General features: G+C 42.4%; 1 protein-coding gene across 1 annotated transcript; it reads left to right on the top strand.

Annotated features, from left to right (window-relative positions):
* The first annotated feature begins 596 nt into the window (after positions 1-596).
* Positions 597-17289, top strand: rfxank (regulatory factor X-associated ankyrin-containing protein). The gene is made up of 9 exons (XM_072594331.1): positions 597-684; positions 3574-3917; positions 6391-6504; positions 8193-8258; positions 9822-9922; positions 12090-12215; positions 12776-12842; positions 15169-15249; positions 16821-17289. The coding sequence occupies exons 2-9, from the start codon at positions 3590-3592 to the stop codon at positions 16874-16876; spliced, it is 939 nt and encodes a 312-aa protein (XP_072450432.1). The 5' UTR covers positions 597-684; positions 3574-3589; the 3' UTR covers positions 16877-17289.
* Positions 17290-18085: the final 796 nt, after the last annotated feature.

Raw genomic sequence — 18085 nt, 5'->3', positions numbered from 1 at the left:
AAAGATACGAAATAAATATATAATAATATCGAGCGTATAAACATCCAATATAGACTCTAAAAGATTTTGTAATGATGAAACAAGTGCTTGGTACCAGATGTCCCCCCCCAAATTTGGCTTTGGTCGTGTCTGATTGACAGGTCCTTGGGATTGCTTGCAAAAAACACATTGGTTGCAGCAAATAATATATATTCATATAAAGCATTTTACAGCACGTTTGCATACCATAAGTACTTCCCTCTAAAATAGCTTACGGTGGTTTCAGTTAGGAAATAAGGTTTTATTTCAGATAAAGTCCTCATTTACCATTTAATGTAGCTGTATTTAAAATCCCACCTCTGCTTGGTTTATATAGGCTGCAGTATAAAAGGGTTGTGTAATTGGCCTCTTCTACTGACACCCAGGTCTGGCGTTAGCGTGAGGGAAAAGTGGAAAATAGGCTTGTGCGGTGTACAAGTGTACAGAGGTGTCAGGTCTTTGTAGAAGGATCAAATTATCTGACATCGTATTAATGATTTTGTGATAAAACACACAAATTAAAATCTGCTCAATTGCATTGTGGGATGTTTCTAGCTACTTTCACTTTTAGTAGGAAGTGTCGATTGCGGTGCGTGAGAAATTTGTTCAGGCATTGCTTTATATCTTGTACAGTTTGTAGGCTGCAAAGATTCTTTATATTACAAGGTATTGTGTATGCATTTTAAATATATATATATTTTTAGAGACGCTTTAATTGGCTAGAAGCTTGAATGTAAACAGAATGTTGGAGAAACTCAGCAGGTCTGGCAGAACCTGTGCAGAGAAAACATCAGAATGAACGTTTCAGCTCTGGTGGGAGTTTTGAGTAAAACCCATATCAAATTGAAACGTGAACTCACTCTCCACAATTACTGCCAGACCTGCTGAGTTTCTCCAGCATTTGTGTTCCGGATTTTTAGCATCCGCAGTATTTTGAATTTGTAGAAGGTTAAATATATTTGCAATACTGTATTGAGATATATAGCAGTTGTAGAATTCAGAGATGCATTTTGGGTTTCTGTCGTTGCCAAACTAGTTTGCATCTTGAGAACTGTTACAACACAGTTATCAATGTTAAAGATTTATATTACATCACTGTTGAGATTCCCAGTCTGCATCTATTTCCTAAGAAAGTAATGGGTATTCTGTTTTGAATAACAAGCACAGGCCTGATCGCTTTGTCAAAGTGTCAAAAGATGGATGACAAAGCAGTTTTGAAAGACGTTTTGAAATTATCATAGAAGTTTCTCAGCCTTAAGAAAAGCCTCAAGTAGAAAAAAAACCTACCTGGTTCAGGTGTTAAAATCTCTCTGACCTATTTCTAATCTCCTTCATCCCCACAACCACCCTACCCTTCTGAAATGTTAGTGTCCAGGTGAACATTCTTTGGTATTCATCATCTCACCATTTCTGGCTGTGCCTTCAGCATTAATGGCTGTTTGTGGAAGACCGTTCCAAACCTCTACCACTCTGAGTATAAAAATGCTTCCTATCATCTCTCCTGAACCCTCTGGCCCTAATTCTCTGACTATGTCCCCCAGTTCTAGAATCCCCAACCAGTGGAAGTAGCTTATCTTTATCTACCCTGAGTTTTCCTGTTAATAGCTTGAAAATTTCAATCAGATCATCTTTCAAAATTCAATCTTTGAATTCTAGAGAAAATAGGCCTAATTTGTGTAATTACTCCCTGTAACAACCCCTGAAGTCTGGTTATTATTCATGTAAGCTTATATTGCACTCCTTCCAAGGGCAATATCACCTTTTAATGTGGTGAGATGTGACTAGGTTCTAAGGGAGTGTAAGAGAGGCCTCTCAATCTATTGCAAAAGCCCATTTCATAATGGCTGAAACTTCCTGTACAAGTTCCCACCAACTCTTGCTGCAGTTTCCTTCTTGCAAGGACAAAAGGCAGTGCTCGTTTCCCCTCGAGTCTTGCGTGGAAGGACTTTCTAGGATCAGTTGTGCAATTTTTTTTCTATTCAATAGTTTGGTTCTTTTACCTCCTTACCTTGGATCAGGCAATGACATTCATAAGTGTAATGCACAAGCATAGCCTGTGTTGGGACCAGTTTAGGGTTCACATCACCATGCTGCCATTACACAATCAGATCAACAATTAATGATGTATGAGCATCTGTGTGTGTATTATTGTGCACATCAATGCGTATGCTTCAAAGTTTGGTTCATAACCTCCTGGAATGATTTCAAGAGCTGCAGAAAATTGTATCCAGAACTTGGCCATTCCAGGAGCGTATGTGGGTTTATACAAATAGACAACCGACTAGCTATCTAGTAACCACACAGACAAATGTTAGAACTGTCAATTGAATTTAGAAATGAGGAATTGCTTGGCTACCACATAAAGGATGGCAATGTGCTGGACCTGCTTGGGGTCGAGCAAAATAAAACAACAAGGATACTTAGGAAACTTTTAAGGGACTATTATTCAGGCAATTGAGCTGCACATTGCTACAAGAAATCATGATGACACTCTGTGTGCTGTTAAAGAACAATTTGCATTTATATAGTGCATTTCACAAGCTCAGGATATTCCAAAGTGTTTTACACTCAGTACTGCTCCATTTGAAACACAGACACTGTTGCGGGAAACACAGCAGTCAATTTGCACACAGCAAGCTCCCCACACACAGCAACGTGATACTGACTGGATAATCTGCTTTCTGGGATGGGAAATCAGTATTGGGCAGGACGTTGTTATTCTTCAAAACAGTGCCATGAGATCTTTCATATCCACCTGATGGGGCAGACTATGCCCTTTGTTCAATGCCTTATCTGATTAGCACTATCCCAGTACTGCACTGGGAGATTTAGCATAGACTTTGTGCTCAAGTCTACTGTGCTTTCAAGTTCCCACATTGCCACAGTGATTACACCTTGGAACAGCAAAAGGTGTGTATGAACATCTGAGCATCCCACCCATCTACCTGTTCAGATTCTCCTGTCCCACCTGTGGATTCACTATTGGACTGTTCAGTCACTTCAGGACCTCCAACTCTGGAATGCACGAAAGTCATCCTCAGTCTGCAGTGATTGCTTAAGAAGAAACTGGCACTTCATTGTCTGGAATCTACTTTGAGACATTCTGAGGTTGTGTAAGATGTGATATAGAAAATAGGAGCAGTAGGCCATTCAGCCCTTTGAGCCTGCTCTGACGTTCAATATGATCACGGCTGTTCATCCAACTCGGTCCCCCGCTCCCACTTTCTCTCTATTCCCTTTGGTCCCATTAGCCCTAAGAACCACATCTAACTCCATAATTATGAGTCTTCTCACACCTCTAGAGCACAATGTTGAGGCAACTATGGTACCCACTGAGACACAGTGGATGTATGAAGAAGATATCTGCAACCTCACTTGGGTCATGCCTGAAATGGAAGTGCGAAGCTAACAATTACTCTCAAAGCAATGGTTGGTGTGTCAGGGGCAATTGGGAGGGGCTGGAATACTTTCTTGCTGAACACTGAAACCCACCAATGGACATGACAATGTGTGGCTGAATGTACTTGTTTCGTGCTTCTTTGTTTTGTGTATCAGAGCAAAACACAGCAAAATGGATAAAAAGGAACAGAATGGACACCAGGGTGAGGGTGGAACCATAAGAATTGTGGAAGGCAACGACAGGGAAGACTTACACCATGAAACACTGCCGTGCTATAACGGAGATCATAACTGCAACCGGAACTCTTTTTCACACAAGACTGGCAAGAAGGAACCAGCAGTAGAAGCTACACCAAGCAACATTGTCCAGATAAAGTGTGCAACTCTGCAGATTAATGACCAGTTACAACAAGTTATAACACTCAAAGTTGAAAGCACTCAAGAGCAGAAGAAGGATCAAATGACACCTGACCTTGAAGTGGCCTCTACACTAGACAATGGTAAGTCACGAGCAAAGTACCCATGATGAAAACAGAAGCTCATTTAGGGAGTCACCAAGCCATCCTTGGAGTCAGAGGAAGGAGCTCTGTGAAATGATGAGAGGAAGTGGGGCTGTTCAGGTCCGGAATATCAGAATGGAGAGGTTTTAATTATTTGAACAGTCTATAGCTCATTCCCTGAGAAAACTGAAAGCTGAGGAATGATCTGATTGGGGGGTGGAAGTAGGAAAGGTATTTGCAGGCAACATCAAAACTTGGGGGGGGGAGGGGGCGCTATAAATAAGTTCAAGAGGGAATTCAGGAGGATCTTTAAAATGTGGAACTTGTTAGTATTAGGAGTAAAGATGTGATTAAGGTGAAGCTGGATAATTATGTAAACAAAAAAAGAGGTATATGCTGATGGGTTGAGATGAAGAGGGGTCAGAGGAATTTTGTATAAAGTATAAATATTGCCTCATGACTAGTTGGGTCCAATGAGCACGGCTGAGGTAAACCTCTAATGATCGTTATGATGTTAAAGGTTTAGAGGGGATTTGAGGATTTTTTCACTTGGGTGGGTTGGGGGTGGGGGGAGGGGTGTGGTGGCGGTCTGGAATGCACTACCTGGGAGGGTGGATGAGGCAGGAACCTTTATAAAGTACATGGATGGGCTGCTTGCTGTGTGAAAAAAGGCTTTCATCATTTTACACTTGCCTGGTTTGTAAATAAATGTATATCTTTGCCCTCTCATCACCTGGCACAAGGTGAGGGCAGATGCCAGCAGGATGCTAATCCCATTCCCTTCCTCCTCCAGGAAGAGGGAAGGGATTCCTGGCATGAGTGGACTGCCCTGTTAACAGGCGAAAGTGAGGACTGCAGATGCTGGAGATTAGAATCAAGATTAGAGTGTGTTGCTGAAAAGCACAGCAGGTCAGGCAGCATCCAAGGAGCAGGAAAATCGACGTTTTGGGCAGGACCCCTTCATCAGGAATCAGAATTCCTGATGAATGGTTCCTCCCAAAACACTGATTGCCCTGTTAATAGGCGAGGCATATGTTTCCTGGAACAGAAATTGCTGGAAAAACTCAGCAGGTATGGCAGCATCTGTGGAGAGACAACAGAGTTAACATTTCGAGTCCAGTGACCCTTCTTTAGAACAGCAATTTTTGCTTTTGTTTCAGATCTTCAGTTCTTTGTTTTAAGTGTATATTCTATGGACTTCAGAAGAATGAGAGACAGTTTCATTGAAAAATATAAAATTATTACAAATCTTGACAGGATAGATGCTGACATTATTACTCCGGCTGGAGAGGAGAGATAGAGTTTTTTAAAATTAACTCATGGGATGTGGGCATCTCTGGCTAGACCAACATTTAATGTCCATCCCTAATTACCCAGAGGGCAGTTAAGAGTTAATCACATTGAAGTGGATCTAGAGTCACATATTGGTCAGATGCTGTAAGGACAACAATTGCTCTTCCCAAAGGGCATTAGTGAACCAGTTGGGTTTTTCTTGACAATCAATAATAGTTTCATGGTCATCAGATTTTTAAATTGAATTTAAATTCCACCATCTGCCAGATTTGAACCCCAGGATGTCTCTTCACTCTCTGGCTTAATGGTCGGGCAATAATACCACGAGACCATTGCCTCCCCAGAGTGATCCGAGTCCAGCGATAAGGAAACAGCCAATTGGGGCTGAGTTGCGGAGAAATATCTTCAGAGGGTTGAGAATGTTGGGTATTTTCTACTCCAAGGACAGCAGGTGCTTAGTCATCAAGTATATTTGAGATGGAGCTTGATAGATATTTGGAACCTAAGGAAATCCCAATGGGGTTCTGGGTTGAGCAGGGAGCTGGAGTTCAGGGAGATCAGCTGTGATCCTACTTAACGGTGAGGGTCTGTACAGTCTACTTCTGCTCCCATTTCTTATGTAACAACATGCCTGTGGTACAAAATATTATGGCTAGTTGTGTGCAGTTCTGGTCACCACACTATAGGATGTGGATGTTTTGAAACGGGTGCAAAAAAGGTTAACCAAGATGTTGCTTGAATTGGAGTGTATTAGCTATAAGAAGAGGATTGTTTTTGCTGGCGTTTCGGAGGCTGAAGGGCGACCTGATAGAAATATATAAAGTTATGAGAGCCTGGATAGGGTGGACTGTTGGAGTCTTTTTCCCAGGGTGGAAATGTCACATACAAGGGGACATAAAGTTTAAGGTGAAAGGGGGCAAGTTTAAAGGAGATGTGCAAGGAAAGGATTTTTTACACAGATCAGGTGTGTGGAACAATGCCAGGGGAGGTGGCAGAAGCGGATACAATAGTAATGTTTAAGAGGCATTCAGACAGACACATGAACAGGGAGGGATGAGAGCATTATGCACCATGTGCAGACAGCTGGGATTAGTTTGGAATAGCATTACAGTCGAGGCAGACATAATGGGCTGAAGGGCCTGTTCCAATGCTGTACTGTTCTATGTTTCTCTTTCCCCAGAACCAGTACCACTTTTGCTTCCAGAGAAATCCAGCACTGCGTACAAGTATGCCACAACACTCACAAACAGACAGCGAGGGAATGAGATCTCATCGCTCCCAGCAAACCTGGACAGTGAGTACCCTGGTTTACACTATTCATTTGGAAGTAAAATCGCTGATCTAATGTACAAAGAATGGCAGCCAATTTATACACAGCAAGCTTTTGTAAATAGCAATGCAATAATGACTAGTTATCTTTTATGGGAAAAAGTGAAGACTGCAGATGCTGGAGATCAGAGTCGAGAGTGTGGTTCTGGAAAAGCAAAGCAGGTAAGGCAGCATCCAAGGAGCAGGATACTTTCCTGATGAAGGGCCCTTGCCTGAAACGCCAATTCTCCTGCTCCTCAGATGCTGCCTGACCTGCTGTGCTTTTCCAGCACCACATTCTTGATCCTAGATATCTTTTATGTCTCAAAGTTGGTTGAGAGATAGATGTTATTTAAGATAGTAGAGATCATCCTCCTACTCTTCTTTGAAATGTTCTCATGAGACTTGTTACATCCGCCTGACAGAGCAGGTAGGATCCCAGTTAAATGTGGAATTCTCTTCCCTGGAAAACAGTGGATGCCGGGCCATTGATGCTGGCTCAGATGTAAGGACACTACAGCTATGTCAAAAGAGCCATCTGGCCTTACCAAGGAGATATTTTCTAATCAACCTGCTCAGAGATGATATTGCACATCTCTGGAATAGGAGGGACTTGAACCTGGGTGACCTGGCATAGAAGTAGGGACACTACATCCGTGCTACAAGAGTAGCTCTACCAAGTACAATTTACTAATCAATACCCAATGTCTGTTTATTTTAGTACCTTAAACTACTAGGTATTTAGTTTCTATCACTAGAATCAATAAATCTAGTAGAGTTGGATAGGACTTTGATAGACAAGAAAATGTAATTGATAACACAACCAGATCAGCCATGATCTTATCGATTGGTAGAACAGGCTTGAATGGTCAAATTAGATTCCCTACAGAGTGGAAACAGGCCCTTCGGCCCAACAAGTCCATACCGACCCTCCGAAGAGAAACCCACCCAGACCCACTCCCCTACACTCACCCCTGACTAATGCACCTAACACTACAGGCAATTTAGCATGGCCAATTCACCTAACCTGCACATCTTTGGATAGTGGGAGGAAATTGGAGCACCCAGAGGAAACCCACGCAGACACAGGGAGAATGTGCAAACTCCACACAGACGGTCACCCAGGGCTGGAATCGAACCTGTGTCTCTGGCGCTGTGAGGCAGCAGTGCTAACCACTAAGCCACTGTGCTGCCCTGTTGTTCATAAATCCCATGTTCTTATTAAACATCTTAATCAAAATATGGCACTTCCAACAGTACAACAATCCCTCAGTACTACACTGATATTTGAACAGGTACATGAATAGGAAAGGTTTAAGAGGGATATGGGACAAATTCAGGCAAACGGGACTGGTTTAGTTTGGGATTATGGTTGGCATGGACTGGTTGGACCAAAGAGTCTGTTTCCGAACTGTATGACTCTATGATGTGCCTGTCTAGTCTTGTGCTCAAGCCTTGGGAATGGAATTTGAATTCTCAAACCTCTGACTCAGGGAGGTTACCCACTGAGATCTGAGGGATCAGAGACGTGTGCTACTGTTCAGCCTGGATTCAAACCTCAATCAGAGAGAAGAAAATTCCAAAGTAGAACACTTCAGATCTATTTACATAATTTGGAAACAATTTGCCATTTTGCACTCAGCATGACAAATGTTTTTCTTGCTCTCCTTCCAGCGCTATCGATTCATCAGCTAGCTGCTCAGGGAGACCTGCCCCAACTAATGTCAAATCTTCAACAAGGTGAGCAATGGAAATTGAGATGTGTTATTGCAAATTCTTTAAGCTTGTGTGGGATCTGAGCAAATTCTATTCTCACTGTCATTCACTCCTGGGATTTGGACATCACTGGCAAGATTGCTGCTTATTTCCCATCCTATAGGTGAGAGTGGGTCTTTTTCTTTGGAGTTCCAATTCACAATTTCCGGATAACAGGTTAGGCCATTTGAAGAGAAATTGCTTCACTCTGATAACTGCTTATCATTGGTATTCTGTACTTCAGAGAACTGTGGTTGATCAGTCATTAAAAATATCTTAGACTGAAAATGGTAAATTTTGAACACTAAATAAAATGGGAAAGTTGGCTCGCCATGTTTTAATTGAAAGGTATTAGACTCCAGGGAACGCATGACCCATTTTATGCTCTGATTTCTTAGAAACAAGGGCAACAAGGTGTTATTGAATTTGAGATTCAAATCAACCATGATCTAATTATATAGCACAACAGTCACAGGAGCTTAATGGCCTATTCCTACTGTTACATCTTTGTGGATATGTTAGAATTCCTCTCTTGAGAATTTTGCTATGAATTGATCTTACTTGTTAGTTGTAGTAAACAGTATTGAATGAATTTAAAACAAAAATGTACACCCTTTCTTGTGGACTCCTGTATGGCAGTGGTAATGTCCCTACCTCTGAGCCAGGAAACCTGGGTTCAGGTCCTTTCTGCTCCAGATGTGTGCAATAATATTTTTGAACAGGTTGATAAGAGAGAAAGTATATTTTCTATTTTCTAATGTGCTGCAGTCGTAGTGTCCCTACCCCTGATCCAGGAGGCCAGGGTTCAAGTCCCTCCTGCTGTAAATGTGTGTTATGACAAACCTGAACAAATTGACTGAAACCATTTTGGAAAGGCGTGTAGTTCACTGGAGTGCCTCATTACTCCTGGTAACAATATTGTGCTTCCTCTCTTAAATATACTAGTGATGCAGTGGTAGTGTCTCTACCTCTGGACTAAGATTCCTGGGTTCAAGTCCATCTCTGAACAGGTTGATTAGAAAATATCTGTATTTCCACATTTTCTCCCTTATTCTGTCTCACTCTGTCTGCATTTAGGGAGCTGATGATCTTGCAGTATTATTGCAAGACTATAAATCCACAAACCCAGATTATGTTCTGGGGACCTGGGTTCAAATCCTACCATGATAGATGGTGGCCTTTGAATTCAATAAAAGTATGGAATTAAGAATTTAATGATGATCATGAAACTCTTGTCAACTTTTGGGAAAAATCCATCTGGTTCACTAATGCCTTTTAGGGAGAGAAATTACTGTCCTTACCTGGTCTGGTCTACATGTGACTGCAAACAGATAGCAATCAGTAATGCCCACATGTAATGCATGAAAAAAAAGTTACTTGTAATTGTCTGAGACTGCAATCATAATTGCTGCTCATGAGAGACATCACCTGAAATGATAGTAATGATGGCATGGGCAGTTTCGATGGGCCGAATGGCTGTGACCTGTTTTCTGTCTTCCTGTGAAATGCTGTAACAAAGTCAGTCATCCAGTCTGTTCCATTTTACAGGGAGTTCATTGCTCAATGTTGCAGATGAACGAGGCTTCACACCACTCATGTGGGCAGCAGCATTCGGGGAAATGGCTGTTGTGAAGTTTTTGCTCCAGATGGTAAGACAGAGAGAACATTGTCCATTATTTAACTACATTGTTTGTGTAAAAGGCATTGAGGTGATATGGATGATTACAATGCCATGGCAACTGAAAAGAACTTTGTGAAATTCTGGGCTCATTAATTTGAGATAGTGAAGAATTGTCTCTTGGATAAGGAAGACCGCACCTTTAAAATAAAAACTGAAAGAACTGCATATGTTGTAAACCAGAAAAAAACCCAGAAATTGCTGGAAAATCTCAGCAGGTCTGGCAGCATTTGTGAAGAGAAATCACAGTTAATGTTTCGGATTCAGTGACCTTTCCTCAAAACAGTTCTGAGGAAGGGTCACTGGACCTGAAACGTTAACTCTGATTTCTCTCCACAGATACTTGCAAACCTGCTGAGCTTTTCCAGCAATTTCTATTTTTGTTGCGCAATTTTAAAATGGTTATCCTTATTTTTAAGTCCTTCCATAGTCTCTTGCCCCACCAACCAAAACACTTTTGCAACTCTGCAATTCTCCTCCTTACCCCCCCAACCCTCTGAAATTGCTTCCTTTCTCCAATTTCATTCACTTGAGTATCCCTGATTTTAATTAGAGTCATACAGCACAGAAACGGGTCTTTCGGTCATAGAGATGTACAGCACGGAACTCATCCATGCTGTTCAGATATCCTAAGTTAATCTAGTCCTATTTGCCAACATTTAGCCCATATCCCTCTGAACCCTTCCTACTCATGTACCTGTCCAGATGTTCTCCCATGGTCTGTTTTATTAACTTCCAAGGTCCTAAACCCTGGAATACACTTCCTAATTCGCTCTGCCTCCTTCAAGAAACTCCTTAAAGTTCTCCCCTAAAAATTTCCTTATGTGACTCATGTCAAAATTTTGTTTTGCAGTACTTCTGCAAAGTACCTTGGGACCTTCCACAATATTGAAAGCACTATATAAGTTCAACTTTGTTGTTATTAAAGGAAATCTTCCATTGCAGGGTGCTGTCAGTATTAAGTAGTTCCAGGTCAGGAGTAAGAGCGGGTTGAGCTCTCTCTCTTGAAAGCAAGCCCATCAAGCTCATTGCTGTTAGATCCAAAGATCAACATCTGAGGCTGGGATCCCCCTCTGCTTGTTGCCTCCATCTGTTGAGCTGCCAATTGATTAGAATTAAGTTGCCTATTGTTGGTTCTGCTAACATTGCTAAATAGCTGTGCACAGTGTACCACTAAACCAGTCACACTGAGAAGACTCTACGTTTGCTCAGCAGCCATAGTGGCAGTAGATGTCATAACTCACTAATGCTTCTTTGACAGTACCTTCTGACCTATGTCCTCTGTTATCTAGAAGGATAAGAGCAACAGATGCATGGGAACACCACCATCTGCAAGTTCGCTTCCAAGTCAATCACTACCTGACTTGGAAGATATACCAATGATCTTTTACTTTCACTGGGTTAAAACCTGGAACACCCTCCCTAGCAGCACTGTGTCTCTATGCCTCAAGTCTGCGGTGATCCAGAAAAGTAGCCTAGCACCACCTTCTCTGGGACAATAGGAATGTGCAATGAATGCTGGTCCAGCCAGTGATGCCTACATCCCCGAATGGATTAAAAAAAATGATGCAATTGACCTTAGTGTTACTGATCCACTACTGTTAAGAATAAACATTAAAATAAAACAAAGAACATGGCTGCTGGAAATCTGAAAGATAAACAAGCAAGTGCTGGAAAAGCTCAGCAGGTCTGACAGCATCTGTAGGTAGAGAGAAACAGGGTTAACATTTCGAATCCAGTGACCCTTTGTCAGAACAGAACTGATGAAGGTCATTGGACTTGAAATGTTAACTCTGTATCTAACTCTCTACAGATGCTGTCAGAATTTCTCCAGCACTTTCTGTTTTTGTATTTAATAATAAACAACTCAGTGTGCTCTATTGGACAGAATACCTGAGCAATCTGTGGGACAGGATCAGGTTTGACGCTGGCGTGCTGAGTCAAGTAACCAACTCAGGTGACATAGCGAGATTATCCAGTGGAGTGAGTAACCAGATACTGCCCAATGGAACTGTACATCAAAGACAGAAACATTAGAATCTCAATGTATAATCAATCTATTTGAATAAACAGAATGTCTAGGGGGGGAGAGGTCTTACTTAAAACTTTGACGTGAGCCACACTTGCTGTTGTTACAGGGCGCTGACCCACACACTCTGGCAAAGGAGCGGGAGAGCACGCTGTCTCTGGCCAGCATTCAGGGATACAGCGACATTGTTCAGCTACTCCTTGATCATGGCGTGGATGTCAACATTTACGACTGGGTGAGGTTATACCTGAGCTAGACTGCCTGATGTTTAAGCCTTTGGCTTTTATGTTGCGATTTCTGTGGGACGTACGAGGGAAGTATGTTGCTGTGGGATTCCATCTTTAAACAACAGTCCGATAAGTGTTGTGAACCCACGGGTTATACACGTAAAAATTGTCATAATAGTAAATTTATAGTCCCCTTTGGCTACGCCCCATGTTGTTAAAACTGTTTGAATCAGTCTATACTAATTAGTGAACTGAATGCTTGGCTACACAGAAAAGTGAGAGCGAAAATCAGAAGTATACATGTCAGATACATTTAGAAATAGCACATCATACTTCCAGGAGAGAAACAAGTCATTTGGTCCATGTTTATGCACTAGCTCGCTATTTTCCACTCTTCTTCATCCAATCCCATCAACATATTTTTCTATTTTTTGTTCTCTTGTTCATTCACCCACTACGATAGCCCATTGGACCATAATTGGGACACCGTGTTAAGGGGATAGTTGTGTGTCTCCAACAGAACCCCTTATATTGAGCCTCTCATAACTTAATTATCTGCTTTCCCCAGAACGGAGGAACTCCGTTGCTGTATGCAGTGCATGGAAATCATGTGAGGTGTGTGGAAGCTCTATTGGGTAAGTCAGAATAGGTAAGGCAGAAGGAGTGTGCATGTGTGTGAAATAGGTGGTGGGAATGCTTCGCTCAAATGCTTTTCAGAGGGGTTTTTCAGTATCCCAGTCATATCCTCTTTCAGGAAACATCGCTAATAAAAAGACAGATTAAATCATCACTCACATTGTTGTTGTTGTGGAATCTTACCAAGTACAAAATGGTTGCAGAAAGATGGAAATTGTACTTCAAAAGTGGTTGCAACCAATATGAACATCAAATAGTGCCATGGGAACCTTTATATTCACCCAAATAGCAGAGGGGGCCTGGGTTTAATGTCTCACCTGAATGGCTTCACCTCCAAAAGTGCAGAGCTCCCGTATTGCTGCACTGGAGTGTCGACCTTGATTTTCACATTCAAGTCCTGGGGTGGGAATTAGTTTGCGAGAAAGACATGGAGAGACAATATAATCTAAATTGTACCATTTTGATGGGGCAGGGACACAGGGAATTGGAATGCATACTAAGGAATCTTTGAAGTTGGCAGGACAAGATATGCCTGTTAAGAAAGCATATTGGATATCTGGCATTGTAAAAAAGGGGTATTTGATATAAGAAGGAGGTCATACAAAATCTTTCCATGCTCTCCCACTGAGGCCTCAGCTGGTATACAATTCTGGGCACCACACTCGTGGACTTTTAAGTAAAATGATACCAAGGATAATAGCAGTTAGTTGGTTTATTCTTTCATGGGATGTCAGAAAGATCAACATCTGTTGGCTCTCTCCAAATTCCCTTCAACTGAATGGCTTGCTAGGCCATTTCAAAGGACAATTCAGCATCTTCTAGTGACTTAGATTTGGAATCACATGTAGGGCAGACTGGGTAAAGATCCAAGATTTCCTTCTCTAAAGGTGAACTAATTGAGGATAGAGTGAACACATGGAAATACACAGTTCGGTCCAAGTTTCCTCAACCGAACTAGTCCCACTTACCCTGCATTTGGCCCTTATCTTTGTAAACCCTTTCTATTCATATACCTGTCCAAATGTCTTTTAAATATTGCAGCTGTACTTGCATCCAACACTTCCTCTGGCACTTTATTTCTACCCTGTGTGAAAAAATTGGCCCGAATTTTTAAATCTTAGTATTAGGTTTATTGTCACACATACTCAGATACAGGAGTACAGTGAAAAGTGTACAAAGTCACCATTTCTGGCACCATCTTAGGTTAAAAAAAAACCTGTTTACAAAATTTCAGGTATAAATTAAAAAAAAATAAAATAAAGATAAAAATTCAGCATTACAGGGAGGGAGCAGGGAGTCCACCCTGGGCCTTACCTGGAGGCTGGGAACCTGAACTGTGCTTCACCATGGCTTTCTCCTCTCACCATACAAGGACACCCCCTAGTTTTGAACTCCCCCATCCTATGGAAAACTTTTTTATTCATCTTATATGCTCATGATTTTATAAATCTCTAAGGTCATCCCTCAACCTCCTACACTCCAGTGAGAAAAGTCCCAGCCTGTTGCTGATCTTGAATTTAAATTCCACCAGGACTCTGTAGTGAGATTCGAATTCCTGGCCCCAGAGTATCAGCCTGGGCCTTTGCATTACTAGCTGAGTGCCGTTGGTAATACACACCACCAGAGTCAGTCCAAGGTACTTGACTATTCCGCCATAAATGGTCAGGGAAAGTAACAGTGGGGGCAGAGAAACTTGGGAGGAGTATTAGATTAGATTACGTACAGTGTGGAAACAGGCCCATCGGCCCAACACGTCCACACCGACCCGTTCCCATACATTTACCCCTTTACCTAACACTATGGGCAATTTAGCATGGCCAATTCACCTGACCTGCACATTTTTGGACAGTGGGAGGAAACCAGAGCGCCCGGAGGAAACCCACGCAGACACGGGGAGGACGTGCAAACTCCACACAGTCAGTCGCCTGAGTCGGGAATTGAACCCGGGTCTCTGGTGCTGTGAGGCAGCAGTGCTAACCACTGTGCCACCGAGGGAGAGACAGTTTGGGAAAGCGGTTCCAGGATGCCCTGATATCTTCAGAATTAAAAATTAATCTGTGGGCTATTGCTGGAAACAACAGAAAATAAACTGTAGGAACATGAACAACTATGTTTGTTTAAAAAAAATTATCAGGAAAATGCCCGAACGTTCCTGGAAAAAAATCCTTCAGCAAAGAAATCAATGTGACAATTCCCTTCATAATCTTAATTTTCTGTGTTCATTCCAGGTAGACTGAAAAGTCTGACTCCTACAGGGCCTTATACCAAAAGCGCACATTTATTCAGATGTTGAGTTTGACATTTGATTTGTTTTTCCCTCGACAGCCAAAGGTGCAGATTTAACAATGGAGGCAGACTCTGGTTACAGTCCGATGGATCTGGCTGTGGCCCTGGGCTTTAAAAAAGGCAAGTCTTCACCATTCCTTTCAGCTCCTTGATATTGTTTTTCCTCACCTTCACCTGTCCCCTCCTCAAATTTTCTTCCCCCTCACACTGGAAGGCCCACGTTCTACATACAAGGCCTGCATTGTCCAGCAGTGACAGCTATGTTTGAGATGGTTTGAAATGTGGGTTTCTTAACTTTCCCCTCAGCCGGGATGCCCCACCAAGGGTCTCAGTTGATAAGGGATCAGCCAGGAATTCTACCAGTTGCTTGCAGTCCGGTTTTGAAGGGACATATATGTGCTGAGAGCACATTAAGCTAAAATGAGATGAGTACGATTGAATAACTGACATCAAATGCCAAGACTTACACATTGGTCAGTTACAATGGTCACTTGTGAGAATCACCTGGAGGATAACACTGGGCCTGGTGTCCAGCTTGAGCATGTGTTGCCAGTTTGGCCAGAGCTCTCTAGTGGCTGGGGATCAGTTGGAAAATGTCAAAACTGAGGATGATGGGTTTTTGTTCAGCAAAGGTACCCAAGGTGGGTAACTCATGGAGTTAAGAAACAAATCAAGGTTGATCTATATGATGGCTAAAGACTGCTGTAGGGACTGAATGGTCTACATCTGTTCCTATTGTCAATTCTCTAAGAAAGGGAGGAAGGACAGGGGAAAGGGAAAGCATAAGAACATAGGAAATAGGAGTATGCAGTTTAACTCCTTGAACCTGTTTGACCATTCTAATAGGATCATGGCTGATCATCCACCTCAACCTCATTTCCTTCTCCTATGCCACCTCTTCTAGAATACCGACAGTTGAGAAGGAGGCCATTCAGACCATCGAGTCTACAGTGACGTTCCAAAGACCATCCCACTCTGACCCACCCCCATAAACTCGCTTGGGCCTTTTACCATAGCTAGTCCGTCTCACCTGCACATCCCTGGGGCAATTATTTAGCAAGGCCAATCCACCTAATCTGCACATTTTTTTGGATTTTGTGTGGAAACCGCAGCACCCGGAGGAAACACGTGCAGACACGGGGGAGAATGTGCAAATTCCACAGACTGTCGCCTGAAGCAGGACTCGAACCCAGGTCCCTGGTGCTGTGAGACAGCAGTGCTAACCACTGAGCCAACATACTGCCCCTTTTAATTTTCATAAATAGATTAGATTCCCTACAGTGTGGAAACAGGCCCTTCGGCCCAACAAGTCCACACTGACCCTCTGAAGAGTAACCCACCCAGACCCATTCCCCTACATTTACCCCTGACTAATGTAGTTTAAAAATATGGGCAATTTAGCATAGCCTATTCACTTAACCTGCACATCTTTGGATTGCGGGAGGAAACCGGAGCACCCGGAGGAAGCCCACACAGACACGGGGCGAATGTGCAAACTCCACACAGACAGTCGCCTGAGGCTGGAATCGAACCCAGGTCCTTGGCACTGTGAGGCAGCAGTGCTAGCCACTGAGCCATCATGCTGCACCATATATTGTCTTGAATAGTCTCAATGGCTTAGCACATCACTGGCTAAGTGTTCTTATCCATGATTTTTTAAAAAAACATTATTTTCTTATTTGGTATTTTAGTTCAACAAGCAATTGAAAACCATGTATTGAAGCTACTTCAGAACAACAAAGAGTGATCAAGAAGTGGAAGCAATGGGACCATCCTCAGGGTGAGGTGGAGCCAGTAAACAAACACTAGCAAAGGCTTTCCTTCTGCTCTACTTAACTCTGCAGCAAGAAGCTCACTGGGAGCAGCACAGACTGTTGACGCCCACTCCATCCTATCTGATGTACAAAATAAATTCAACAGACAGTAAGATCATAGGAAACAACGGAAGATGGTTTCTAACGAATGGCAAACCAAACGAGTGGACCGGTTACTGATGTAGTTGTGATTATTACAGCAACCTACTCTTTAAATCAGCACTGGTACCTGACTAAACTGTACAAGTTGGTCTGGGTTTTTTTTGGGGATGGATTGCCTGTAGATCTCCAAAGTGTAAAGACATTAATTTTTAAAAAAAAAATTAAAGTTAATTCTTTTTTCAGATACCTGACTTGTAATTTTTTATAAAAGTTTGCTGTCAATTATCATCAGTATCAAAAGGTCAAAGGAAAATCTATCTTTGTTTCATTCGTTCACAGCCTGTGGGTATCATTGGCAAGCTCAGTATTTATTGTGAACCCCTGGTACCAATTGAGGGGCTTGCTTGGCTGTTTCATACAGCAGTTAATAGTCAACTACATTCAGGTCTCCAGATCATTAGGGCCAGCCTCTGGAATAATAGTCTAGTAATGTTACAATTACACTCTCTCAACACTCATCTACCAGGATATTCCAAAGTGGTTCACAGATGTTGCTGCCACACAAGTGAAAGTTGGAGCCGATTTGTACACAGTTAAGATCTCACCCACAGCACTGAGATAATGGCCGATCATTTTCTCATTCTGTTGGTAAGGGCCCATTACTCAGGGAAAGTGAGGACTGCAGATGCTGGAGAATCAGAGTGGAAAAATGTAGAGCTGGAAAAAGTAAAGCAGGTCAGACAGCATCCGAGGAGCAAGAGTTGACATTTCAGGCAGTAGCCCCATAACGCCCCTTGTTCTTCTTAGAATACCACCCAATTGAGCATGATGACAGGACTCTAGATTAACACCTCATGTAGAAGTCGGTCACTGTTATGTCTGACAATTCAGCACTCTCGGTTCTGGCAGCTTAGATTCTATTGCCTCAGTCTTGGCAGTAGGGCATCAGCTCATAACCTTGTAACTCCACTGAGAGGGCTCCCAACTGAACCAAGAACTAAAGCTCAGAGCTGCTTTGGACTTAACAGATGTGACCACAT

The sequence above is a fragment of the Chiloscyllium punctatum genome, chromosome 24 (genome assembly GCF_047496795.1).
Source record: "Chiloscyllium punctatum isolate Juve2018m chromosome 24, sChiPun1.3, whole genome shotgun sequence".
Taxonomy (NCBI): domain Eukaryota; kingdom Metazoa; phylum Chordata; class Chondrichthyes; order Orectolobiformes; family Hemiscylliidae; genus Chiloscyllium; species Chiloscyllium punctatum.
The sequence above is the reverse complement of the archived record's forward strand: the minus strand, read 5'-3'. Positions and strand labels throughout refer to the sequence as shown.